The sequence below is a fragment of the Chlamydotis macqueenii genome, chromosome 3 (assembly GCF_036417535.1).
Source record: "Chlamydotis macqueenii isolate bChlMac1 chromosome 3, bChlMac1.mat, whole genome shotgun sequence".
Taxonomy (NCBI): Eukaryota; Metazoa; Chordata; class Aves; order Otidiformes; family Otididae; genus Chlamydotis; species Chlamydotis macqueenii.
This window is the reverse complement of record NC_141558.1, coordinates 66048302-66075614: the sequence shown is the minus strand read 5'-3', so window position 1 is coordinate 66075614 and position 27313 is coordinate 66048302. Positions and strand designations below refer to the sequence as shown.

Genomic DNA, 27313 nt, shown 5'->3' with positions numbered 1-27313 from the left:
AGCGAGGGGCGGGGCCGTGTCGCTGAGAGACCGGCCGTGCCGCCGACAGGTGGCGCGCGCCCGCCGGTAGGGCCGAGGCGGCGGCCATGTTGGATTTAAAGGGGCTGCGCCGCTGAGGGGGGAGGGCGGTGCCGGCCTCCTTTCTCGCCCCGCCCCGGCCAGCCCCGCCCCCGCTGCCGCACCGAGACTGCGACCGCAACCGGGACAGCGACCGCGCCGCGGAGGCCGTCGAGACCTCGCGCCCAGCAGGTCGGGCGGGGGTGTCGGGTGGGGCTGTGGCGACCGGTGCTCCCTCGTTCCCCCGGCCGCCGCCGACAGGCGCTGCGACCGGTCGCCCCCTGCCCCCCGTCGGCCCGCCCACCGGCCGACCGACCGGGAGATGGCGGGGGGAGGGGGCGCGCGGCCTCCCGGCGGCGGCGGGAGCGGGGTGGGGCCCGCGCAGGGGACCCCCCGCCGCGGGCCTGGGGCCGGGAGCCGCAGCGCGGCCTGGCCACCGGCGGAGCGGGGGCGAGGGGCAGCGCCCGGCCCGGGACCGGGACCGGGACCGTCGTGCCGGCAGCCGGCGGGTCGGGGCGATAAGGGCGCTGGTTCCGCGGACTTTGGAGCCGGCCGGGGTGCGCCCCGCGGCCGCCGGGACCCTCCCCTCTCCGGCACCGCGGCGAGTCCCGGGCTCGGGGGACCCCGCCGGCTCCTGCGGTACCGGCTGCCCGGGCTCCTGCGCTCCTCTCCGCCGCGCAGGGAGGGCTGGCGGAGGCCGGGAGCCCCCGGGGGAGGGGGGTTTTGGTGGCAGCGGTGGCACAGCCTGAAGTCGCAGCCGCGGCAGTTTCCAGGGAGCTGCGGGCGCAGGCTGCAGGATTCACTGCTCTATAATTAGGCTGTGTCTTCACTGCCAGGAACGGCTTTCGGTCTAAGATAAATAATACATGTTTGCTCTCCTGCTATGTAACTTGCGTGAATTTTTTTTTTTTTTTTTTAACTGTGCTGCAGCTGTGTACCCAGTGCTGTAGCCAGCCAGATTTGCCCTCCAGAACCCGGAAAGGGAGAACAGTAAGATGCTTTAGTGAAGAAGTGTGTGTTGTGAGATGAGGCAAGGGAGAGCCTGCGTGTCAACATGGCTGGGCTCCCTCCAGGGACACCTGAAGCCGTTCTCCCTCTGGGGGAACCTGTGGGGTGGGGCAGGAATCCTGAGGAAGCACTGGCTTAGGCAGATGCAGGTAATCAGAGGCTCACGCAATGTTGTAGAGAGCGCTGTGAAGGTTGTGTGTTCCTGTGGATAGGACAGTTGTAGCAACAATCCACTGGCTACGTTGGATGCTGTGGCGTTTGTCCTCTCTCTGCGGAAAGCATCTAGAGATGAAACAAACGCTTCCAGGCGGTGCCTGGCCCAGCTCTGCACTGCGCAGTGCTGACACAGTAGGATTCCCAGCGATCTTGTCCTGTATCTGGCCATTTCTGTGGGCACAGTGATAGTGGTCGCACAGCTGGCGAGTTCTCTGCAGCTCCACCTGCTTAGCGTTAGGGGCTGGGATGGGGTCAGCAGTGGGGACGATACCAAACAGGGTGTAAAACCTTTCGCCGCAAGATTGAGCATAGGATGGAGCGGATCTATCTGGGTCTAGGACGGGGGTGACTTCGGCCATCTAAGCAGGAGCCTGACGGTGGGGTAGAGCCCCTTGGGCAGCGGCAGCCTGGGGGCTCGGCTCTGCTCCTTGGTGCTCCAGTTGGTCCCTGAGGAGGGAGCCTTGGGCTTGGCGTGCACGGCGCTTTCTGCGCTCCCAGGAGAGCATCCGACCGTCCTGTTTCTGGAGCCTGGCTGCATCTTCTCCCCTCCCCCTGCTGCAGTGTGGTTGGCTGCCGAGCGCCTGGTGCCTGCGCTTCTGCTGGAACCGGAGGGCAACGCGGCAGACGCCGTGGGAGCCGTGCATCGCCGCGGCCTGCGCTTCTCCACGGCGCTGGGGCCTCCGGGAGTGCCAACGCTGGACAAGCCGCTGCAGGCAGCCAGGTACCGCTCCTCTGCGGTGCGGGGTGGGGGAGGATTCCCATCCGGTGACTGAGACGGGCAGGGTGCCCAGCCGTCCTGTAACAAAGGGCCGCTTTGAAGGGCAATTTCGGGCAGAGTTGATGAAAACTTTTATCTGTGGGAAGCTTGCAGATAGCCGCGTGGGCACAGGATTTCTCTGTGGTGATACTGAGGAGGGATGAAGGGGTTTTTCTGCCTCGCTCGTCCCAAGGATACACAGCGGGCGTGCCTCCCGCTGCCAGACAAAGCCGGAGAAACGGTGACGGAGGCAGCTCCTAGCATACAGCAATGGCTCTCAAACTTTCGGCGCCTTGTTTCCCCTCTAAACCTTCCTCCCATTAATAAACTGCTTACTAAGCTCTTCTGAAGTGGAGGTGCACCCTACCAAAGCCGGGGGGGGGGCCAGGGAGGGGCAATTGCTGGTAAGCTTCTGAGAGGGAGAGGATGCGGCTGGGAGGAGGTGTCTGAAGAAGGGCTGGGGGATGGCGTTGCAGCAGAATGCTCTGGCCAGGCAGCCGGCAGAAATTTGCACAATAGTGGGAAGCGGCGGCACATTACCAGCAGGCTTCCCTGTGTCATGCATAGCTGGCATCTGGCACTTTCTTGTGACTCCACACTAGGGTCTCCTCTAGTGCCCTTGGTCTCTTGTCTCACATGCTACCTTGGAGACGTGGAAAGCACCTGCCCCTCCGCTCTGCGTGAGCGGAAGGAAGGTGGTGTTCAGCACACATCGGGTCAAAGATCTGGCCAGCTCAGACACAGGGTAAATAAACATGGCTGAGCTTTGCTGTAATTGGCAGAAGGAGCAGGAAGCATGTATTCTCTCCTCTGCTGTTTTGGAGGAGTGTCCAGGTAGGGAAAACTGTATTAACCCCGAATATCAAAATGGCTCTCAGGGCACAAAGGACGTGTGGCAAGATTTTGACCTTGGCAGAGTTGCTGGATAAAGGCTTGATTTGCTAGGAAGGAGCCACGTAGCTCCTCAAAGGACTCCATCTGGTCGGACGAGCCAGGGGTAGAAACAGATCCTTTGCTTATTATGCAGGTAGAGCTTTGTCTCTGTGAATTTGGCTGCCTTGTTACGGTTTACAAGATCCGTTTGCTTCTGGAAATAATAGCACAGTCCTGCAGCCTGCAGTCAGCCGGTCTCTGCAGCTGCCCCAGGTTCACCGTGGCAGGAGTGTGGGCACTCCAGTGCCCTTCAGGGTACACCGGTACCAGGGCACTTGCTGGTCCAAGCTGCATCCTGGCCATCTCTCGTACTCCTGAGGCACGACCAGTGCGTAGCCCTCGCATTAGACAGATGCCTGCAGAGGCACCGGCTCCTGGGAGTTATTCTGCGTGCTTTAATAGTGCTTCATGCTGTCAGGGCAAGGTAATGGCTCTCGCTGTCTTTTATAGAGCGAGACTCCCAATCAGATTCTGAAGCTAGGAAGAGATGCTTGTCCTGGCTTCGTTCCAGCTGCTTAGCTTTTGTCTCCGCTAGCCTGGAAACAGATTTTAATGGTGTTCTGCTGTAGTCCCAGGCGCAGCAGATGCGGAATGGATTTGGTGGGCTGCTGCAGACATGAGCAAGAGTTTAAAAGCAAGGTCTTATCAACTGGTTTGGAGCTGCTAGGACAAGCTTGCTGGTGGGGGTGGTGAAGACTGCTGTTCTGGTTCCAATGACGCAGAAAGGTGCATGTTTCCTTGGCCAGCTGAGGTTGTAAACAGCATGAACTGCAATAAGGGGCAAAATAGCTTTCTACTAATGGCGCGTGTTGGTGCTGTTCCGGGGGTTTTTGGTTGGTTTTTTTTGTTGTTTTTGTTTGGTTGTTTTTTTTAACCCTTGTTGCCTTCAATGTCTGTATTCCTTGATCACTAATGAATGGAGTAAGACCTTTCTAGTCTTGAAAGGAATGAGAGCTCTGATACAAAGCCAGCCAGACCATCTCTTCTGTCTTCCTCAGAGCACGTATGCTTACTGAGATTGCATCATGCTTTGGTAACACAGAAATCACTTGCTCTGGTCAATTGGAACAAACCCTAGTAGCTTTTGACTTGCCCTTTTCAGCTGTGGACTGGAAAGAGGGAGGGAGATGGGAAGCTCGCAGGTCCTTTCAGTAGTGACGTGAACCTGAGTCACTGTGGCCAACTCCCTGTAAGGCCAGCTTATCACCACCTTGCCCTAAGTTTCAGGAAGGTTATGTTCCGGTGCATTTTCTGCTAGAGATTGTAGGTGGTGGGGAGCTGAAGCTTCTAGGAGAGAGAGGAGTGTTTAGTGCTGAAGGAAAAGAGCACGAAGGGAGCTTCCTGTCTCCTTGTGGGAGAACCCTTCCACTTGAGCTACAAATCTGGGTCCTTAGTCCTACTTAAAAGCCCCTGGGGCTCTTGCAGCCTGCTGGTTAGCACAGACTTTCTCAACACAGGCCTTCTGGTATCTAGAAAAACCCCTGAAGCTTCACACTCAGCTAGAGCTGGCATGTGTCAGCTGCTGCTGAAAGAAGCAATCCTGGCCTTGATCCCTGTCCAGGGGATAGGGAGAGCTGGGCTGTTTCCAACAGCACAGTCAACTTGTGCTGAGTTACAGATGACCCCAAAGTGTGGGGAAGCTGGTTGCGTGAAGCCTTTCTGGGCTTGGAGATTGGCTTTAAAATCGTGTGATGGGGTGCCTGGATGCTAAGGAGAGTCCTGTTTTGGGGGCATAGAAGAATGTGAGACAGCTCCTTGCCTCCGCTCCCTGCTCTGCTGCTGGAAGTGGATTGCATTGCCTCTCTCGCTCTGGGACAGAGGGAACCTGTCCCCGTGGGACTCTGCTGAAAGGAGACGTGCTGCATTCCCTTCCTCTGGGTCTAGGCTCAGTTCCTAGCCCTGTGGTGCCTGGCCCCTTTGTTCTGAAGTGGTGTTTAGCAAAGGCAAATGGAATAAGGAGTTTATCCAAGGAATTCAGATGAGGATTTATTTTTTTTTCTCCCACGCGAGGATAGTTAAGCCATGGGACAGAGGTCTGAAGAGCTTGTGGTATCTCCATTGTGGGAGATACTCAACCTTTGACTAGACACAGATAATTGATCAGATACCTGCTTTGAGTGAGAGGATGGACCAGAGACTTCTAAGAGACCTCTAGGCATTCCTTCCAAGTGATACAACAGCCATAACTCGTTTATTAGGGAGAAAGTTGCAACATAACAGTCTCTCTATGGTACTTGAAGTCATCTATCTGTTGATTTGACTCTCTAGAGTGTCTGCAGTGCAAGAAAGGTCCAAGCTGGAGGATGGGGTTGGGAAAGAACTTTGGACAGAAGATGGGGCTCTAGGTGCTCCCTTTTTTGACAGCTGAGTGACTCATGAGCCAGAGACAAATGGTCGCAGAGGACCTCATGCATGTCAGAGTTTGTGTGACATCTTTTGGCTTTGGGATTGCAGCTCAGAGATGTGCTGGGTGTGAACTCCCAGGGTCCTGACTCCTGACTGATCTCTTTGTCTGTTCTTGGTGGCTCTAAGGGAGCGTTTGATGTACCAGTGGCAGTGGTAACAAGCATCAGGGAGCACCGTTCCTGCTTTGTACCTTATGTGAACCTCGGCAGGCACGTATCCCAGGATGGAGACATATACTGCAGTTATTCCATCAGTTCCTACTTTTAGGAGCCCAGTATTTGCCCTCTAATTTCTGTCTCTTATTCTTAATGTTCTTAATGTTACCTTGAAGCTGACTGCACACCCATCTGTCCCTTCATTTGCAAAACATCCTTCTCTTGCCTTTGTTTCTGAAGCCTTAACATGTGTCTGTGCAGCTGCTCTTAGCTGTGAAGTTCTTGTGCGCCATACAGAGCTGATTATATTTCTTGTTTTACCCATATTGGAGCAGCTCTGGAAGTGCTGACTGTTGGATATGCCGCTCAACAGCACCAGTTCATCCCTCTCCCGTGGCTCTGTTGCAGGTGGCCTGGGGTGGTGAGCGTGAGCACAGTGGCTCTTCTGGCAGCAGTGTGGCAGCCTGCGAGTTTCCTGGCAGTGTCAATATGTCCTGGCTGTGTGGTGGAAGCCTCAGAGGCGCCGCGCAGCTGGCTGTGCAGTCTCTGTTTGCTTTCTGACACTATGGTATCAAAATAAGGAGAAAACTTGTGCTCATGACACAGCCTCTGTGATGGTTGCAACCTTGGCACTCTGTTTGGTTTTTACTGCTTGTAATTTATTTTTCAGCGTCGAAGCTATTGGGTCTAGGTTTTGTTGCAGTATCCCTTAGGAATGCAGACTCAGCTGCATATTGGCAATCTCGCCTCTGGCTTCGTTGGAGGTCAACCAGCCTTTCCAGAGACCCTTTCTTCTGTTATTTAACAGTAATGAGCTGGCAGATATCCGAAGCAAAAAAAAAAAAAAAACCTCCCTGCTTTTATCAAGTTGTTTTGCTTCCCAAATATGTAACCTTACTGTTTCTCCAGGTAGCAAAAGCATATCTCACAGCATCGGGCTGGGATAATTGTTGTGAAAATAAGACTTTAAGTGCTGTGTTTCCATTTTAAATGCTACCATTGCTATCTGTCTCCCAAACTTGCTATGGGTCAGACTTACTCTTTTCCACAGGAAGCTTTTTTCCAGAACCTCGCTGGTTTTTTGCAACTACTGTATCCTTAGATCACCTTCTCCTACGGAAAAGTTTGCTGCTAAAAATCTGTGCCCGCTTCTATACAGAAAGTGCTGGCAGGCCATCTGCAGTTTGAAGGAAGCTGCAATTATTGTCTTGACAGTATTGCTTGTGCAAGTTGTGATGGTACCCTGTGTCTTACATATACTTGGTCCAGGGACATGTGAGGAGACAGTGAAGTGAATTGAATTTGTTGAGACGTGTAGACCTGAAGTCTCTGTCCTGTCATAGTTGACTCCTGATTTCCCTGGTCCGTGTATTTTTTTACTCTCTGTAGTCTTCTAACATTAGGCATCATAATATAAGCTTTAAGATTCCCTTGGACCCATTTAGTCTGGCATCCTTGTTTCTATTGTGGCAGCTGGGTTTAAGTTACGAGCAGTGAAGCTTCCAGCTCTTTCCTCTTGAAGCTCTTGCGTGTGGGAGCAGTTCTCGGAGACAGAAAAGTGGGCTGCTGAAATTGCTGATGCTCAGTGATTTCCCAGTTATGCACTAGAACACAGGAGGAAGATTTCTGCCTGGCAGGATGTGCTAGCTGGTGGATTCCTAGCTGATTGCTGCAACTGCCACAAAGCTTCGTGCACGCATGTTCCCTCCCCTGCTCCCATTTGGAGGAGTGCTGCAGAAAGACAGGGAAGGGAGGTGAGATGGGTGTTGCCGGACAGCCAGGCTATTCTAGCAGCTCACTGTAAATAGGGAAGATGTGCCAACTAGAGCAGAAATGTGCTGGTGAGACTTGGGCCGTGACACCTGCAGAGCTGTGAGGAATGTAGCAGGATAAACTAGGAGCTGGTTTCTCCAGCTCACCGGGAGCTACATTGGAAGAGCATTCTTTCTTCCTGTTCCAGTCTGAACCTCCCCCTGCCAAAGGATAATGATAGTGTCTCCCCTCCTCTCTGCAGAAACCTCTGAGTGCGTTTTCTGCCTGGATAAAGGACAGTCAATGCCCTTTACTGACTGTGGGGGAGTAGGAAGAGTGCTTATACAGCAGCCTCAGCCTGCCTGACCTTGGCATCGGTTGCCATAGAGCATGTTTCCTCTCTGGAGGTCTGGACACTGAGTGTTGACCTGCCAGCACCAGGAAGAGCTAGAAATAAGGCTTTATAGGGGAGAACTGTCACTTTGCAGGGATAATAAGCCAGCTCCCACCAGTGTTTGTTGGTTTGCTTTGCTGTGCAAGAGGTAGCAGCATTTGAGTGATTTCTCTGAAGTCTTCTCTTTGTTTTCTTGTTAGTACTTGGAAGTGAATAGCCCATGTGCTGTTCTCAGGTTTTGCACCCTGTATCTAGCCTGGAGAATCCCTTGTCCACTCTTGAATGCTGGAAGAACGTTGGTACCAAGCTTCTAGGATGTCATCATAGGTGAGAAAGACCAAGCTTGTGTAGAGATGTTTGCACAACCAGCAAGAGAAGAGGAGCCTGTATTGGTATGTCGTGAGGATCTGAGGATGCTGTTGCAGAGTAGGATGAGTCTGATGTGCTGTGGGTCAGGATGTTTTGATTATTTTCCCTTCTCAGACAGTCTGAAATCTTTACAGTTCTGAAAAACAAGTTGATAACGGTGTCCTGGTTCTGGCTAGGATAGAGTAATATTCACCTGAGCTGGGAGGACTGTGAAATGCTCAAAGCTTTTTCTGCTGGAAGGGCTGAAGAAAGGATGTTGCTGTAGATGCACTGGTGATTTAACACACAGCTTAGCGACTTCTCAGTTGAGGAGTAGTTCTGTGCACACTGGAATTAATGAGGCTGATTTTCTATGGATCTGGGTCTTGTCTGACTGTCATCTAGCCAGGTGCAAGCTCTGGTGGCTTTTTATCATGGTTTGTAACATGTTCCTCTTCCCAGTGTGTCTGTATTGTACTTTTTAAATGTGGCAGTGAGATCTCTGTATGGACATAAGTAATGCTTTCATGAAAACTGTTGGCATTTCACAGCAGACCCAGTACACAGAGGGACAGATGAAGAGGCACTTGTGCTGCACAGCTGTGTGAGCCTTAGGGCAGTGCTCTAGTTTTGTTGTATGCTGGGTATGAGGCTGCTCCTGGGGATCTCCTTGTGTCCCAAGCATTGCCTGTGCTCCAGAGAACTCCCACTTCCTAATTTCCCTGTTTCTGAGACTGGGGCTGTGTTTCCTTATGAGCTGAAACCAGTGATGAGGCCATTTCACCCTTTTGCAGTTGTTACCTTGGCTTCTGTGGAAGCAGATCAGTGCCTGTCGAGCCTTCCTGGGAGGCTCTCTGGACCCATTTCAGAGCAGGACAACAGTGCTTTGCCAGATGTGGCAGCATTGGCATCCTTTGGGCTGCCAGCCTCTTCCTCTGAAGCTGGGAATTGTTACACATCTCTTCCTGAATTGTGCTCACCTGCAGAAGTCTGCCTCAGGTGGGGCTTCCCTTGTTACTTTAGCACTCAACCGCTCCCCTAGATGTGTTATAACGGTGGGGAAAAAGAATAACCAGGGAAATTTTGGACCAGAATGCTTAGCTGCCGGTTCCTGGAGACTCAGATTGGGAGACAGGATGGGAGTGGCAGCCTCTCTATTACTTTCTTTGAAACAGTAGTCTGTGCCCTCTATCTTGATCTTAGTGAGGTTTTTCATGCCATTCTTATCATATGGTCTTCTCTAAAGCAAACTAGGAATTGTCACAGTCCAGATAAGACTTTTCAGTGTAAAATGCACAATGCCCAGTGTAACTGCACGTGGAGCATGGCAGATACCCAAAAGTGAAGGATACAGTGAAGTATGGCTCAAGGTTGGTGCTAATGCTGAATCATTGAGTGAATGTGAAGTGAGCATTGTGACTCTGGGTTGGGTGGGGGAGGACTCGGCTCTTGTTTGAAAGTGTGAATAGGAACCCAGCCTTCGGGTGAAGTGCTTTCGCCCTGCTGAGGTTCAGTAGGGTCTCTGTTGTGTGTCAAGAGTTTTCTGCCCTTCCTGAGGGATGGATGTGCATCACTGGGACAGAAACCAAAGAGGAGTTGAAAGGATTACTCGGGCCTACGAAACAACTCAAGGAACTTCTGGAAGAGTGAGGCTAAGGAGGAGGAAGAGAGTGGGTATAATTAGATGTGTATACTTATAGCAACTGCCCTAGCACTGTTTGCTATCTTCACTTTCAGTGCTGCAGTGAGGAAGAAAGCGGACCTCTCTATTGCTTAGGGCCCACTCCTGGGCAGGGATAGTGGTAGCTGAGCTGGGGGATCACCCTGAGCCCCCCTGGGCAGAGCGCACAGCTGGGGAGGAGGAGCTGAGGAGCTCTGCCCTCTCTCTTCCTGTACCTAGGGCAGCATTTCTGCTCACTCAGTAAACCAGGCACAAGTCTGCTGCTGAACAAAGAGCTCAAACCATGCTGAGGTGGGTCCTGCGGGAGGGCAATGACAAATCTGTTGGCAGCTCTTCCCCCAGCTCCTCCTGCGGAGTGCCTGGGCAATTTTCCAGCTTTCTGCCACCGAGGCCCTGGGTGCTCATGTTGCCCTGCCTCCTGCCAGCTCCAGGCGGCAAGGCCGTGCTGCTGGGCAGGTGCTGCCCGTGTGGGGCATGGCGGCTGGCTGCCTTCAGCGCTGCAGCAGACTGGCCTTGGGGTGACCGATAGCGTGGTGGGTGGTGGCTTTCCTGCTGTCACTGAGTAATCAGAAGAGGTTGCTGGGGTGGCCCAGCAGGAGGGACAGCTGTGGGGGAGACTGAGAGAGGGTTAGATGAGTGAGTTGTGGAGCAGATAGGGTAATGTTGATCTGCTGTAAGAGGTCTTGCCTGCTTCTTATGTCTCTCGCCCTCTGGCCTGCTGCATTTCCCTTGTTCCTGGATTTTCTGTGCAGGGATCTTGCAGTCACGCTAACAGTGTGGGTTGTAGCGCTTGGCGTCCCTGTGCAAAGGCAGTAGTTCGGTATTCTCCTGTTCTATAACTAGGGGGGGAACGGGACAGGGAAGGAGCACAGAGCCCTTATGCCCTCCTGAGGAGTCCTTGGGTTGGCAGCAGGGTGGATGGAGCTGGGAAAGCTGTTGGTGTTTCAAGCTGACACCCACGCGGAGGTGACAGTAGTGTAACTGTAGCAGTTGGTGTAAGTCAGCTTTCCCTCACAGCCTCATTCCGTTCGTGCTGGCGGTGTTATGTCCCTTGTCGCCACAATGGCCATTCTGTGCTGCGGCTGGGATTGTCAGTGTGCGGTGTTCTGGTCAGGGAATTTTTCCTTTGGCCCAGTAAGGCCACTGATGCCTCCTTGTCTGAGAGATGCTCTTCTGGGAGATTTTCCATTGGGGAAGCAGAAATCTTTGAGTTGGCATCCCTACACTTTCTATTCCCTTCCTTCTGCAGTTGGGAGAGGTGTTGAGCTCTGACAGCCTCTGTGCATCAGTGGTCTGTGGGCAGGTGTGCGCATTGCAACCCCAGCTGCCAACTACAAATCTCTGCTCTTAAATGGAAGCTAAATCAGCTTTCCTTGCTGCTGGGAGTGTGGGGGTGTTGGAGGTCAGCACTGATTCTAGCCTTTTTGCCTCCTGTTCACGTGTGCCACCTGCACTGGTTGCCAGCACTCCGTGCCACGAAAGTGGAGACACGTGCCTTGGCAGCCGCCTGCTGCCAAAGGGAGAGGGGAAAACGCAGGGGAAGGGCTTAGTGTGGGCAGCCAGTTGAACGCTGTCTCTGGCTGCTTGAAGGAGGCTGTGACACTTGTGTCTGGTTGTGGCTTTCTGAAATAGCACTGAAGTGCTCAGGTTTTGTCTCTCTCTCCGTGTGTAGGGCTGCAGGAGCAGGACTATGTCCACCATGGTGTACCCAAGGGAGGAGAAACTGGACAAGTTGAGCCAAGAGGAGATAATTTCCAACACCAAGCTGGTGATGCAAGGGCTGGAGGCACTTAAGAATGAACACAACTCCATCCTGCACAGCTTGCTGGAGACCATCAAGTGCCTGAAGAAAGATGAAGAAGCCAATCTCGTGCATGAGAAATCCAATCTGCTCCGCAAGTCAGTGGAGATGATTGAACTGGGTCTCGGAGAAGCTCAGGTGAGAGTGGTGGGTGCTCTCCTAGGTGTTACTCAGGACTGAGGGGGAAGGTGGGCATGTGGCTGTTCCCCAGAAGCTGCAGGGGCAGCAAGGGCCTGAGTGTAGAAGGTCAGTGTGACCTTGAGGGCGGGCCCTAAAGCGTGCATGTAAGGGAAATACAAGATTGTGGTAGTTACTGACTGGAACTTTTGACAAGGTGATGATGGCATTGTCCAACCATCTGAATGCTGTGGAGTCAGAGAAGCAGAAGCTGCGTGCTCAGGTACGGAGACTGTGCCAGGAGAACCAGTGGCTGCGTGATGAGCTGGCTAACACCCAGCAGAAGCTGCAGCGCAGTGAACAAACCGTGGCTCAGCTGGAGGAGGAGAAGAAACACCTTGAGTTCATGAACCAACTGAAGAAGTATGATGAGGATGTCTCACCTTCGGTATGCCCTTGTCCTGTCAAGCAGCCAGCTTTGGGGATGGGAGAGGTTGGACCAGCAGGATTGCCTAGGTGTGATAGCATTGCCCTGGATTTCGCTCCTTCCCAGCTACCGTGCACAGCAATGCCTGTAACTAAAGGGAGCCTGCATAGGACAGGATCTCTAGAAGAACATGGAGTAGCATGCCCACATGCGTTGGGGAAATTTGGCTTTATTAGTTTTGCTGGATGGGGGGAAGATGGTGGCAGGGACGACAGGGGAAGTTGAGGGTGTTGGTGGGCTGCAGCAGGGAGGAGAGATGGTGGCAGGGACGACAGGGGAAGTTGAGGGTGTTGGTGGGCTGCAGCAGGGAGGAGAGATGGCAGCTGACTCAGCCCAGGCTGCTGCTGTCGCCTCTGAGAACTAACAGTATTGTGATTGCCACCCTCTCAGGAGGAGAAGGAAGGAGACTCTGCCAAGGACTCTCTGGATGATCTGTTCCCAAATGAGGAGGAAGAGCATGGTCCTGGATGTAAGTGTTTGCTCATGCATGGTTGCTAGCTCTCTCTGTTCAAGCCTGCTGTGCCAACTGTGCCCCTGTTTATTCCTCTGTGCCTGCAGTGCCCCACCAGCACAGCAGTGCAGTGGCAGCTGCCCAGCAAGGAGGCTATGAGATTCCGGCACGCTTGCGCACCCTCCACAACCTTGTCATCCAGTACGCCTCACAGGGACGCTATGAGGTGGCTGTGCCGCTCTGCAAGCAGGCACTGGAGGACCTGGAGAAGACATCAGGCCACGATCACCCTGATGTGGCCACCATGCTCAACATCCTGGCACTAGTGTACAGGTGAGCATGGTGAGGGGGGCAGGACTGGGCCACAGAAGAGCTTTCTGCCTCTCCTGTTTACTGGGACAGCACATTCTGGTGACAGGGAGCTCCCTCAGCTTCCAGTGGTTTGCCTTTCAAAAAGATTTTGGTACACATGCGGTATTTGGAGTGCAAAGCTCCCCAGTATAACTACAGAGTGGCTAAGGTAGGGGAAGTAGAGAAGTGAAAGCGCTGTGGGGGCTGGATCTATGTGGAAGGAGGACTGTTGTTTGCAGTTCTGCTTGCCATGGGCTGTCGTGTCCAAATCCTGAATCACTGGTTGGCTTTGCACTGCAGGGATCAGAATAAATACAAAGAGGCAGCACATCTCTTGAATGATGCGCTCTCCATCCGTGAGAAGACTCTGGGCAAAGACCACCCAGCGGTGAGTGTCTTCCTCCTCTTTCAGTCCCTTCCCTTGACTTGCGCGTGCCGCTGGGGCTGGAATGGTGCCCTTGTGGTGTGTCTGCAGCTGGACTGCCAAGGACAGCAGTGTGCCCTGTGATGTGAGGGGTGCTGTTCACATGGTGTGGAGCTCTGTTTTACTGCTTCAGTATTTCCTGCTGTCTTGTTCAGTATGGTCTGTCAGGAGTTGGCTTCTCCTGGATCCTGTGATGTAGGCAGGGTAGCCTTCTGCTTTGGGACCTCCTTCACTTCAGAAGCAGCTGTACTGCAGGCATGAAGGAAATGGGACAGTCACTGTTACTGCTGCTTGCACCCCTTGTTTGGTCGCACTGGATTCTGCTTTGTTTCATGGAGGAGCTTATGTCTCTGCAGGTGGCAGCAACTTTGAACAATCTGGCTGTTCTCTACGGAAAGAGAGGGAAGTACAAAGAAGCAGAGCCACTGTGTAAGCGAGCCCTGGAGATCCGTGAGAAGGTACTGGTCTCCCGCGCTCTCCTTCCTTCCAGCTCTCTCTGAGAGTTTTCCCCCATTACCTCGCTGCACCTGGGAGATCCAGGACCTACTTAATCTCTTTGGCTGCTGATTCTGCCACCACCTTTCCTGTCTCCAGTGTTTGCAGCCTTGGAGAAGCCTGCCAGGAGGTGGCAGCTATAATTTCTCCTCTTTACCCCTCTAGGCCTTGGCTTCTGTCTGACATAGGCATGTCCTAGAGGGACTGCAGTGTCTACTAACTCCAGGAGTCCACTTCAGTCTTTAAGTGTTAACTTTTTGTGGCTTCTTCTTTTGTTTACCAAGGTCCTAGGCAAAGACCATCCTGATGTGGCCAAGCAGCTGAACAATCTAGCCCTGCTGTGCCAGAACCAGGGCAAGTACGACGAGGTGGAGTACTATTACTGCCGAGCCCTGGAGATCTACGAGAGCTGCCTGGGTCCTGATGACCCCAACGTGGCCAAGACCAAGAACAATCTGGTGAGACCCTGGGGAAAGGCTGTGTGGGGTTGGGGAGTGATGCCTTGGGAAAAGTGAGCATTGCCTGGTGCTTGAAGAAGCAGAGAGATAGCTGCAGGAGGGGGCGGAGTTAAATTGTGTTGCCCAGTGGGACTGGAGCTGTTTTCTTGGTTGCAGGCCTCCTGTTACCTGAAGCAAGGCAAATACAAAGATGCAGAGGTGCTGTATAAGGAGATCCTTACCCGTGCTCACGTGAAGGAGTTTGGCTCTGTGGATGGTTTGTACAGCAGAAGCTGTTGGGGGCGGGGAAGGGTGAGCAGTTTGGCCTCCCAGCTCTCAGCCTGGGTTTGGCTGGTTCTGGTATCCCCCTGACAGATGGGATGCCTTGCAGGGCCCCTGCTTTGAACAGCCCTTGAGACACTGCCATTCTAGTGTGTTATGCTGCTCCATCTCTTCTCTCAGAAGGGGTCTTGGAGAGCTGCAGCTGTCAGTCTTTACTGGGTTGGGAATAGTTGTGGCTAAAAGGGGGAACAGCAAGTGCCGCCATCATTCCCAGGCATAGGCTGAAGTTTCTCCTGTATATCTGGCACAGGTACTCCCCCATGGGAGAACTCATTCCTTCCTTCCCCTGTCCTTCCCTTGCAATGTCAGCTGCCTTTCTGGGGGCTCTGGACCAGGGATCAGGGGGATCTGGAAGCCTTGTCCCTTCCTTCTGGTGAGCTGCTGGCTCTGGGGATGGAGTGTTGGGCTGTGCAGGAGTCAGAGCCCCAGTGGAAGTGGCAGAGCAACAGGGTGAGGTGGTGAGCGGAGGTGTCTTGCATTCTTCCCCACACAGATGAACACAAGCCAATCTGGATGCATGCAGAGGAGAGAGAGGAGATGAGCAAGGTGAGTCTGACCTGGTGGTGCTGCCCGTTGATAGCAGCAAGAGCCCTGGGAGGGGAAGCAGATCCAGAGGTTTCGATCCTCTTTTATCATAGCCAGACCCTCCTTCTTGCAGTCTGAAGAGCTGCCATGGCCACTGATGAAGGCCAGGAGGGATCTGGAGAGTGGGGAGGGAGCGTGGCTGCTCCTTGGGGCAGCAGGGAGGGAAGGCCCATTAGAGAGCCTGATGCCTTTCCTGGTTCAGCCTCTCAGCCATGGCTGCATGCTCTCTCTCTTTGCTTTAGCGATCCCTCTAGGGCATGCAGAAGCTGGAAGATGGCGGATGGCAGAGGGTTGTGCTGCAGGGCCTTGGCACTCTGTTCCAAAGAGCTGCTAGTATCCAGAGTGCAACCCGCTTCTGAAGCAGCCCTAAGGCTGCCTGGGGAAAAATGGAGGTCAAGAAGAAACTGTTGCCGTCATCTTGCTTAGGAAATGGAGCCAAACCTCCTGAAAAATATCTGCACAGGGAAAGCCTTAGCTATTCTGTATCCTACCTGGCCTCTGAAAGAGGATAGATGTGTATTGTGCTTGCCTTGGCCTAAGCTGAGAGGCAAAGAAGCTGTTGCTCCTGTTGCCCAGGCCCTGCTCTGTGCTTAGCTGATAAATGCTGCGGAGTCCTGTCTCTGCTTTTCCTAAGTCTGAGATCTCACCTGCTTTTTGGCAGATGGGTGAAGAAGCAGAATTAAGGGCTCTGGTCTAGTCCTCTAGCTGCAGTGGGAGCAGACAGTGTCTCTCTCCTTTTCCTTTGCCCTCAGAGCAGGCCCCATCCCTACACGGGCTCAGACAGCAGGCTGACAGGTTTGGCTTAGTGACTCACGAGTCCCATCCTGTGAGCCCTAAGAGCAGGGCACTAGCAGCTATCTCCCACCAGCATGCTGTGTCTTCCCGCTGAACCACTCTGTGTGGTCCCTAGTGCAGGGCAGTGCTCAGCTCCACCTTGCACTGCTTTGATTGCTGCGCTATGAAGGCTCTGCTCCCAAGAAATTACACTTGCTGCAGCACCATCCTGTTCAGGAGAAATCAAAGTTGGAGTAGAGATCAGGGTCCCCTTGTCCCCTCTGAGATTCAGACACTTCTGATGTTATCTTTGGAGAATTAAGAGGTCAAAAGTAGACACTCGTAGTGTGGAGCTATGCTCCAGATAATGCAAGCTTTGCTACAGGGCAAGAGAACAGGCTCAGGGACCTACAGTTGAAGTGAGATTTGTTTTGCAGCCTCAGGCAAGGGCTGAGCCTCCTTCCCTGCCCTTGGGGCTCCTGTCCCCAGGGCAGCTGTGCCTGTACCCCATGGCATGGTATGGTTGGCATGGTCTTCCTGGCCAGGTGGCAGTAACCACAGACCTGCTTGTACTGGTCCCTGCTTGTACTGGCCCAGGGGCTGGGGCTTCTGCACTCTTTATGTTGTGTTTCCACATCTCCTATTAAAAAGCATCAAACCCCCCTTGCAGAGCTTCACTTCTTTTTTTTTTTTTTTTTTTTTTTTCCCCCCGCAACCCTCTTTCCCTCTGCTCCCAATGGCAGTGGGGGGAGGTCAGCTCATGCCAATAGCAGAGCCTTGGGTGCAGCTGGCAGCCCTGGCCTGCGAGGCTCTTTCTGCCCCAGTGGGTTTGTCACATTTCCCCTGGGGTTCAGCCACCCTCTTAGGGCTGCCTCTGTGCAAGCTTCAGAGGTGTTTTGAGTCCTGAGCTCTCTGGTCCCTCGAGTCTGCCCAGGCTGTGCAGGCTCTGGCACAAGGAAACCCATGTGTGTGTACGGCTCAGGGAGGCTCCAGCATGCAGAGTGAAGATCTGAGCAGTGCTGTGGGACTGAGTTAGAAAAACGGTCCCTGTAAGGACAGTTTCTTTTAGGCTACAGCCCCTGCCCAAGGGAATCTCCTGCTGTGGAGCAGCGGGCCCCTGCATTTGCTTGGCAAGAGGAGACCTGCTGGGCTCGGGGCTGAGGTTGGTGCTTCCTGCCCAGCCCGTGTGTCCTGGGGGTGCAGAGCCAGGGGCATGGCACACCCTTGGGTGCTCCCCACACACCAAGGTGCACAGTGTGCATACAGGCAGCCCTGCTCCCACAGTAGTGGCCATTCCTGCCTGCAGGTGCTGTGGTCCCTACTGACCCAGGGCAACAGTGGCTAGTGACTAGTGCCCTGCAGAGTGGCTCATCCTGGCCCTAGATCTTTCTCCTTGAGCATCAAGCTCTGTCCCCTCTTCTGTTGCTCCGGCCAGCAGCCTCTTTGCTCCTGGCTGTGGCAGGGCCAGCCAGCCAGCTTTGGGGTGCAAAGGCTGGGCACGGAGAGGATACAGCTATCTGGGCTAAGCTGCTGCGGGGCAGGCCTGACCTTGCAGACAGAAAGCTTGGATATGGCTGGCTGATTCCTTTGCTAGCCATGGCTGAGTGGTTTAGTACTCAAGCTGCCTGGCATGCCTGTGGAGGTTTTTGTTGGTTGAGGTTGTTTTCTTTTTTTTTTTTTTTTTTTTTTTTTTGTCTCCCTTTTGCACGCTGAGGCTGGGCAGGGGGGTGTGTCACATCCTCTAGAGTGCTGTGAGGATCGGCTGCGTTGTCCCTGCTGCCTTTGATATCATGGAAGGGGCAAGGAGATGGGATTATGCTCCTTGCTGGGGCAGGGAAATCACTTCTACTTGTGGCCCAGATCTATTGCAGCTAATGGGCTTTCAGCTTTCCCACCAGGAACCTGCTGGGCTTCATCACTGCATTTGCACATTATGTTTCCAAAGGCAGAGCTGGTGCAGGGGTGCAGCCTGGGGCCTGACCCTGGCACCCAGTGGGAGAGTACAGGCCAGTGAATGGCAGCAGGCATGGGGCTAACAGCTCTCATCTCTCCTCACTCTGTAGAGCAAGCACAGAGACAGTGCTCCCTATGCTGAGTATGGCGGCTGGTACAAGGCCTGTAAAGTTAGCAGGTAAGAGGTGGTTCCTGGGCAGCTGTGGGCTCTGGAGGGGGTGGCCCCAGGACTTCTGCTCACCTTCTGTCTATTACTACAGCCCGACTGTGAACACCACTCTGAGGAACCTGGGTGCGCTCTACCGACGCCAGGGCAAGCTAGAGGCAGCTGAGACCTTGGAGGAGTGCGCAGTTCGCTCCCGGCGGCAGGTAACCCCAGAGGGACCTTCCCTGGTGGAGGGGGCGTGGCACAGCATTTGGCTTGGGATGTGGTGATGGACCCTCCTGAGCCTTGCAGCCTCTGATACCATTGGTTTACATTCCCAACACCACCAGAACACCTTGGTGGTTGAGGTTGCATTTGTGCAGGGGTACATATGTCTGTACATGTGTGCAGCTGTGCACGCGTGCATGGATGGAGCAGATGTCAGTATGTGTACTTGTCGGGAAGAAGGCATGGCTGTTCGAGTGCAGAAATACTGCAGCTGGGTTAGGGCAGATTACTGGGCGTTGTCAACTGCTGAGGAGATCTGCACTCACTGGGATGTTTTCTTCCCACTAACTTTTTGTTCAGGGAACTCACTATGGATTTCTTAGAGTACCTCTGACCCTAAATCCTCTCAGTCCTCAAATAATAAAGCAGGAGCTGTAAGCACCTAACACAAAGACTGAAGGACAGCAGAAACCTTCACAAACCAAAATGTGAAGAAAAAAACCTGCCAGCTTTGGGGTAGCAAGCCCTTGTCCACCAGGACGGTTTATGGCTTGATGAGAGGCTCACTGAGCTGGGAACCTAGCAGGGACTGCTCAGTGCAGGATGGCATTCGGCTCCATGCTTTTTGTGCTAGAGAGTTTTGGCTGTGATGGAACAATGGCCAAGAGAGGGGATGGAACCAAGCACAGCAGATTGCTAGAGGGAAAGGACGCAGAAGGGCAAAACATGATGCTTCCTGATCCCTTTCTACTTGCAGGGCATTGACCCGATCAACCAGACGAAGGTGGTGGAGATCCTGAAGGACGGCGATGGCACAGAGAGACGACGGAGCCTGGGGGGTGGTGTCAAGTACGAGAATGCCACAGACGGTAGCGAGGAAGTGAGTATGGGCGTGGAATGGAGCGGGGTAAGTACAAGACACCATCAAGAATGGCCTCAGCCGGCTGCCAGAGGGAAGGGACAGCCTGGCTCAGGGCTGTCCCCGCGTGGCCTGTCGTGGCATCCTTGTCTGCCTCCATTTGTTCCCTGCACACTTCCTTCCCCTCTTTCTTGGCATGAGCCAGCCAGCCCGCAAAGATGCGTGTCTGGGCCTGGCTTCTGGTGTACAGGCCAGATATCTCCAACTGAGGGCTCCTGCTTCCAGGGGACTGCCAGGCCCTGGCAACACACAGCATGAGCTGGTCCTGGTCTACCCTTAATCTTAGCCTTACAACCTTATTAACATCTCTACCTGCTGCTCCCCTCTTGAGGCCCTGGCTGAGAGCGTCTGCCTTACCTCAGGCCCACACAGCCTCTGTGAGCAACTTAGCTGTCTGTCCTGCACTGCGCCACAGGCGATGCTGAGCCCCGGGAGGGGGCTGTGTGTGTGTGTGTGCCCAGTGTGTCTGTGACTGAGTGACTGCAGGGCATGGGAATAGTCTGCAGCCGTTCCCCTCTCCTGGTCTCATGCCCTCCGTGGGCTCTGGCCAAGCAGAGGTGGTAAAAGGCAGGTCTCTGTGGGATGCCAAACCAGGCTGACTAGTGGTGGCAAAAGAGGCTAGTGTTAGGCACAGACAGGGTGACCTGAGCCTGTCTGGGCTTCCTCTGAGACTGAAGGGCACTTTGGTCACTAGCATTGAGTGTGGAGGAAGGTAGTGGTCCAGGTCTGGGACCGGTGCCTTTTGTCTTCTGCAAGGAAGAGGATGGAGAAGAGGCAGCAAGTGAGCGTAGTGCTGGTGGGTGCTTGGCTCAAGGGCTGCTAGAGCTGTTAACGCTTACCATTCTTCCTGCAAACTCTAGTTGAGAGCATAGTGTAGCTGAGTGCCCAGGGGCTGTTGCAGCCTGGCACAGGTGACACACACTGAGCACACAGAGTCCTTTGCTCCCCCGTCATATCTGCTGTCACTAACACTTCCCTACCTGGCTCAGCTCCATCCCCACCCGCATGCGCTCCCTCCCTTCCTCCTTCCTCTTCCCTGTTGCCATGACAGCCCCTCAACACCCAAACCTGAAGCCTGCTGGCTCTCTTGATTGTGGATTGTACCTACGAGGTGGCTAGAGGGGACCTGGGGAGCAGAGCTTTGAGGGGACCCGGCAGCTCTGCCAGATGCAGGGCTGTCCTCTGTCCCAGCTCTTGGCATCAGGAATGAAAAGAGGCCTAGCCCTGGCAAGGCATCAGCCCTGAGCCCTTGCACTCCCTGTTTAGTAGAGGGGCTAGACGAGCACAGAGGGAGGGCTGCAGGTTTGGATTAGGCTCACCTGCTCCCTGTCCTGGCTGGTATCTCTCTCTGGTTCCTCCTGGCTGTGGTTGGTGTTGGGTGAGCGCTTTGCACTGGTGATGGTCTGGGAGACTTTCCTGATGGTCTCTTGAGCTGAACATCCCAAGGCAAGCAGGCAATGCCACCCTCTCCCCTAGCCTGACCCAGCCAAGGGGGAATAGTCCCAGCTCATATGACCCTTCCACAGGGAGCTTGGCTGGGCTTCCCTGGCCCAGCCAGCTGTAGATAGAGAGCTTGAGGGCTAGCCCAGCACCCTGGGGGGCATGGCTGCTGCCACATGATGCTCAGTGCCTTTTCCAGCCTGCTGCACACATAGCCAGCCTCCTTTCCCCAGCCAGCAGCCCTGCACTGGGCTGCAGCTCCCCCCAAAAGAGGCTAAGGCAGCTCCTGCTGCTCCTGTCCGTCATGGCCAGTTGTTCCCTGTGCTGGTCTAGAGACCTCGGATGTGCTGCCTCAGGGCAGTCTCTGCTGCCATCCCTTTGCTGTCAGCTGCTGCAGGCAGGGCTATGGGAACCCCCAGGGTGCCAGCAACCTCTGTGCCCTGCTGCCAAGGGCAGCTCTGGAGCACCCTAGGGCCTGGACAAGCTACTTGCTGCCCAGGTAATTGGGCTGGGAGAGCCAGGGTCTGCGCTGTGAGAGCAGGGGTGGCACCAGCTCAGTGGCACTGAGGCCGTGGTAGGCACCCCATGCTCAGGAGCAGGGACCCCTCAGAGCAGGAGGCCCAGGCTGTTTCTCCCTGAGCTAGCTGTTCTGACCAGCCTGCTAGAGTGCGCTGGCAAAGACGTGAGCCCGCTGTTTCAGCCTCACAAGACTTCCTCCCTGCCCAGACACGGCCCGTTGTCTCTGCATGCAGCCTGGGCCCTGCCCCACCTGATCCCTGGGTGACCTACAACCTCACGGCCTTGTAAATTGTGTCTTTCTCCTCTCTGTGCACTAGGCTTAAATGCCTCCCGAGACTCCCTCTTTCCCCTCCACCGCAATCACCTGGATGTTTGTGTTGTATCTTCCGACTTTTCCTCCACACCATCCCTCCTTCCTCGGCAAGAACTCCACGCCAGTTCCCCAACCCTCCCGGCGCGCGAGGGCACCGCGACGCCTGCAGAGGAGTGCCTGGCCACGTGGCCCAGCTCCAGTCCCATGGCCAGCAAGAGCAGGAAGAATCTGCGAGGAGCTGCCCGCTCCCCCAGGCCAGGGCGATGGGCCACCGTCCCCTTGCGTGCCCCCACCCCCAGCCTGCCCTGCCACATCCCTGGGGACCAGGCCTGCGGGGGATTGTCTTCACTCCAGGCGTGCCGACTCCACCGTCATTAGACATCCTCAACCCTCCTAGCTTGGTCCCTCCATCTCTGCAGAGGCCAGGACAGAGGCACGAAGATGGGGGGCTGTTTTGGAACAGAGAGGCCTGGCCTTGGCAGGGCTGTCATGTGCCCAGTTGCTTTCTTCCCCGTAGGCTTAGCTGATGTTAGTGCCCTGTAGCAAACCTGCGCTGGCCACTGGTGAGCTGGGCTGTCCCTGCAGCACAAGGCAGTCCCTCTCTTGCTATCCTCCTCCCTGCTGAGCTCTGCAACCTGGGGGCAGCATGTGGGTGTCTCAGCAGGGTCACAGAAACGTAGGACAGCGCATAGCTACTGTACATCCAAGATGAGGTGAGGGGGTGACAGCCAAGGACCGTGCGTGGAACAGGGACCTGCCAGGACAACCATGTTTGGTTGCAACGTCCTGAACTGATGCTGTAGCAGAGTTCTTCACCTGATGGCCTTAAGGGATGAATCAGCTCCACATTGCTCCATTGTCCCCCTAGGTGTGTCTGCTGGGAGAGGGAGAGGTGGGGGTGAAGCTGTTTGCTGTTCCTTGGAGGCAGAGAAAGGGTAGGAGGAAAGCAGAACTTTTCTGCAAGGGGCCAGGCCATTAGAAGTGGTTGAGATGGCGAATGGGCTGGTTTGGAGCAGAGTGGTTGGGAGGAAGAGAAAGTATGAAGAAGGATGAGAGGAGAGGAAGAGCTGGGGCTTGGGGTGCTCTGAGCATGTGGGGGCAGATGGGATGGCTGGAGGGAGGTTTCCACAGGAGAAGAAGGGGCCAGGTTCTCATGGAGGAGAGCAATTCTTGAACACAGGACTTTGCTTGCCAGGTATGGTCCCTGGGGCTGTGACTTGCTGTCAAGTGGGTGGGAAATCTGTAACCCTGTCACTGCTAGGAGGACAATGCTGACCCTGGGGGTGCGTGGGGTGGCTCAGTGCCTCTGATGGAACTCCAGGCCTGCACAGGGTCTGATGCTGTCAGTTGCTACTGGGAAAGGAGATGTTTCCCAGGGCCAGAGCACCACTGCCTTGAGCCTCACACCCTCATCCCACCTCCTGTAGTCAATCTCCCTGGCCCTTCTGCCTGGGAAGAAAGCTAGGGAGGCTGCAGCCAGCAGGACAGAGCCCAGAGGCCAGCGCAGGATCTGCCCCACCGCCCCTTATTTATTTAGCTAGGTAGTTTCTCCCATGCTAGTCATTTGGCAGGCTGTGATACTAAATGTGCTCGTGTCTGTCTGGGCCTGGCTTTCCCGTGGTGGTGCAGAGGCCTTGGGGCACATGCATGCTGCTCCTCTGGGAGCTTGTGCTTGCTGAAAGGAGGTTCGTCCTCAGGACCACGGGGTGTGGAGCCCAGGGCTGAGTGCTCTAGGGCTGTGCCTTCCTTGCCTCTCTCTCCTAGCGCTGCTTCGTGCTTCTGGAGAGGGGCAAGTCCCTAGTGCAGGGCGCATTCAGGCCTCAGTGCCACCTGCCCCTGTGCTTTGCCATGCCCTGGACCTGGTGCTGTAACAACCGTACCTCTGATTAAAGGTAGACAGACCCGAACTGCTGCCCTGTGCTTCTTTCCATGCTCTGTAGGCCAGCGTCGGTCAGCCCTGGGGTAGCAGGTCCAAATGCTGCTGGAGCAGGTGTGGGGCTGCTTGGTGTCTGTGTGTGTGCAGGGGGACGTGCTGCCCCCACGGTACCTGTCCTAGGCTGAGTGTTGGAGATGAGGGACCCAACTCCGCTGTGCCTCTCCCTAACCTCCAACCTGGGGTTGCTACTAACTTCAGCTCTGTAGCCCTGGGGCGCCCGAGCTTGGGCCTTCCCCAACGGGTGTTTCCATTAGCCAGAGAAATACCCCATTGTGTCCCCCTGCGCTGTGCACCACATCCTGCCAAATCCTGCCCAAGTCCTCTGCCTCCATGCAGCAGGCAGGGTGGGAGCATGCATCGGAGAGCAGCTCAGCACTGGAGCGGCTTCTTGTTCTTTGAGTGCTCTCATCCTGGTGGGTGCAATGGGGTGGGGGCTCTGCGGTAAACCAAGCCCCGTAAATGTTCCGGGTTAAAAATAACCCTGCAGAAAAGGGAGTGGGGAGAGAAGAGAGGCTATTTTTAACCCAGCATGCAGCAGAATTTTGTTTTGGTGTTGGTCTGCAGTTGGTTTGCATCACTGCAGTTGGGGAAATGTGGTTCCATCCTCCAGCCCTGACCTCAGAACACGCTTCCTGGCCGGATCCTGCTGCCCTTGTGCTGTGGTCCTGCTCCTCTGCCCCAGCTGCATTCCCTTCTCCACCCCGGCTTGTGTGCCCTGGCAAAAGGAACAGTGCCTGGCATGGCAGTACCCTGCAGGGAGGGTGGTGGCCCGGTGCAATTCTGGTGGGGAGGCAAAAGACACCCACCTGCCACCATCCCCCCCCCCCCCCCCCCTCCCTTCTTTGCTAGTCCTGCATACTGATGGCCAGCTCCTCCAAAACCAGTCCAGGATGCCTGGTGCGGGAATTGAACTGTTTACCTTGCTTATATTTCTTGTGCTCTTTGCATTCCTGATGAGTGGGTCCCTTGCAGCAACAGCACATGGCTCCCAATTTGGAAACTCTTCAGCCTGATAGGGAAGTGAAGAGGTTCAATGCACTTGGCTTATCCAAGAAGAGATGAGATTAATACCAGGAGAAAGGTTTGCTGGTAGGAAAATTCCCATTCAGCTGCTGGAGAGGGGTCTAGGGCTGGATCAGCTTTGGGTAACTAGAGCAGGGAGGTGTCAGAAAAGCCTTCCCCAGGGCCACAGCCCATAAGGGGTCAGCACAAGGGGGTGACAGACCTAAGGCAGGGACCCTGCTTACCTGCATGGACAGTCCTGGGGAAATTGCTGCTGCTAGCCTGGGCCACGGGGCATTGTGGTCATTTGGGAGTGGCGCAAAGGGGCACCCACACACGCTTGTAAGGAACAAAGGGCTTTTAAGGTCGCCTTAGCTCCCATTTCTTCTGCCCTGATGTGCCAGGGGCCATTGGGATCGGGAGCACGGAGGACTGCTGTTATCAGGCCATCGGAGCAAAAGTAACCACAACAGCAGTGGTGCCACAGCCTTGTGCGATGAGCGTGCCAGGCCACAGGGGAAGAGCTTGGTGCCATGGTGGCACAGTGGCATGAGGTGGTGTTGTGCTGGCAGCCTGTGCCTTGCATGTGGACCTAAATGCAGGAGATGGACTAGAGCCTGTCAACGGCTGAGTGCCTTTCTGAGTACTGGGGACTTTCGGAGGCACGTGGGAGGAAACAGGCTGCGGAACAAGATTTAGGGCTGGTTTTGGTCTTTGGAAAAAGCAGGCAGCTGTAAAGAAACCCCTGCAAAGTGCCTCCTGGGGCACCTAGCAGGGCTGGGCGCAGCTGAAGTTGGGGGGTCAAGGACAGCCGTGCCTGCTTGGCAACACAGTATTGTTGCAGCCAAATGAACGCATCCCAGATGGAGCTGCCTGAATTGCTCAGCAGGCTCAAAGCTAATCATCCTGAGGGCGTTAGAGGTGGGACAAGGCTGCGTGTGTGGGTGTGTGTGTGTGTGTGGACTGGTCTTGTCTGACATGAGTGAGCCTGCAAAGTCCCACATGCAGGACCAGGATGTGCACCAGGACGAGCGCTGGATGGAGAGGAGGAATAGCAGTGGCATGGCGAGGAGGGGCAAGGGACGGGGGAGGATAGTCTCCAGCCAGCAGCAGATGAGGAGAGAGTCCTTGAAACGAATGTCCTGGCAGCATGTACTGGCCTGATGAAGGTACCTCCAAGCTTGGGGCTCCCATCAGGGCTTGGTGCTTCCCTGGCCACTGGGACCCCCTTGGTAGCTGCTGCAGGTGGTGAAGCTCGCTGTATTCAAGCAGGGCTGTGGGGATGCTGGTGGCCTGGTGCAGGTCAGCAGCGTGGCTGGGTGTTGGGCTTGCACTGGGCAGGAGGAAGGGTCGGTCTGGATGAGCCAGGCCATGGTGCTGGGGGTCCCCGACTCCATGGTGGTCGTGTACTGTGGAGCAGCAGGATGAGGGAGAGCCGTGTAGCAAGCAGTCGGCCTGTTGTGGGCCAGGGCTAAATCCTGAGTGCAAGTGGGCAAGAGGGTGTTTGGAGCCAAGCCCAGTCCTGGCCACTCATCTGCAGCATGCCAGAGCCTGATCGGTGCCACTCAGCCATCGCCCCGGCTTGTGTCTCTGTGTCCAGGATGGCAGTGGCACCCTCCAGCGCAGCAGCTCCCTGGGGAAAATCCGGGATGTGATACGGAGAAGCAGTGAGATGTTGGTCAAGAAACTGCAGGGCAATGGTCCCCTGGAGCCCAGGAACACCAGGTAGGGACCAGGGCTGTTAGAGCCAGGCTGGGTGCAGGGCAGGTGGGGGCCCTGCCACCTTGGGGGTCGGGGGTCTGGCCAGGCATAACAGCATCACACCTTCTCTCCTCTGCTTTCTTGCAGCATGAAACGAGCTGCGTCATTAAATTACCTGCACAAGTCTAGCGATGCTTCGTTTGAGGTAAGCACCAGATGGGTGGTGGGGCTGATGCAGGAATGGGTGCTGGGGTGGGGGCTTTGCAGCTGGCTACAGGGGCCGTGGCCAGCGACACAAGCCGCGAGGGGCACAGCGAGCCCCATGTGTGGTGCCCAAGCCCCACACTGGAGGCGTTCATCCATGTAGATGTCCTCTGCTGCTGTGCAGGGCGGGAGCTACTCTGCCTTCCTGAGGGGTGGCCTGGGCCAGTGCCCCCACTGCACCCCCCAGACAGCCGTGCAGCCCCTCTTGTGAGATTATAGCTCCAAAACTGAAAGCGTTGTCCCGAAGTACCCACCTCCCTGCCTGCTGAGCTCGGCAAACCCTCCAGCCGCAGAATGGGAGCAGAGAGGGCAGGGGTGGTACCTGATGGGGCCGAGTCCCGGGGGGAGTCCTGGCTTGAAAGGCAAGGGGTGCAGGGGGTGGGCTGGCAGCTTTGGGCTGTGGATCGCAGGTACTGATCCTCACGGGCGATGTATTTTCCAGGGCACCCAGGGCCTCCGCGCGGAGAGCAGAGGCCTCAGCGCCAGCAGCATGGACCTGTCCTCCCACAGCTCCCTGCTCTCCTCCAACTGACCCGCCCGCAGGTGCCCCCCGCCCGCCCCGGCCCCTCTCCTGCTGGCGCACCACAGCTTGGCGCTGCGCGGGGCAGCACCCGGCACCTCCCCGCCTCAGCTGCTCCGTTTCCTCCACCCCCGCCTCCACCCCCACCGCCGGTTCTCCTGCCACCGTCCGGCCCGGGGCTCCCGGGAGGCCCGCAGCTCGTTTGGGAACCGCAGTCCCACCGCACGCATGCTCCTTTGCCGCACGCCCCGGGGCCGGCAGCTCGGCTGGCGGCACGCTCGGCACCGCTCGCACACGCAAACCAGGGAGAAACGCCGGCCCGGCGGGAGCGGGGCGGCCCCGCACCCCGGGCGAGGGGGGGGCGGCAGCGGGGGGTGAGGAGGGGGGCGCACCAGGCGAGGG

At 55.6% G+C, this 27313-nt stretch overlaps 1 protein-coding gene across 5 annotated transcripts; it reads left to right on the top strand.

Moving 5' to 3' along the window:
- The first annotated feature begins 163 nt into the window (after positions 1–163).
- On the top strand, positions 164–27274 carry KLC4 (kinesin light chain 4). Of its 5 annotated transcripts, none has more exons than XM_086743507.1 (17): positions 169–249; positions 1843–2002; positions 11380–11646; positions 11843–12073; positions 12503–12581; positions 12671–12896; positions 13215–13302; positions 13695–13796; positions 14118–14291; positions 14448–14547; positions 15106–15158; positions 18035–18102; positions 18185–18293; positions 19055–19177; positions 26027–26151; positions 26275–26332; positions 26834–27274. In XM_086743507.1, the coding sequence occupies exons 3-17, from the start codon at positions 11398–11400 to the stop codon at positions 26921–26923; spliced, it is 1875 nt and encodes a 624-aa protein (XP_086599633.1). In that variant the 5' UTR covers positions 169–249; positions 1843–2002; positions 11380–11397; the 3' UTR covers positions 26924–27274. The 5 variants fall into 5 exon arrangements, with proteins under 5 accessions (XP_086599632.1, XP_086599633.1, XP_086599631.1 ...); XM_086743505.1 differs by having other exon boundaries at positions 19055–19204; XM_086743506.1 differs by lacking the exon at positions 1843–2002 and having other exon boundaries at positions 164–249; positions 19055–19204.
- Positions 27275–27313: the final 39 nt, after the last annotated feature.

Coding starts and splice junctions, on each gene's coding strand:
- KLC4 (XM_086743506.1), top strand. CDS start 11,398: ATGTCCACCATGGTGTACCCAAGGGAGGAGAAACTGGACAAGTTGAGC. Junction 12,074..12,502: donor ATGAGGATGTCTCACCTTCG/GTATGCCCTTGT, acceptor CCACCCTCTCAG/GAGGAGAAGGAAGGAGACTC. Junction 14,292..14,447: donor CCAAGACCAAGAACAATCTG/GTGAGACCCTGG, acceptor TCTTGGTTGCAG/GCCTCCTGTTACCTGAAGCA.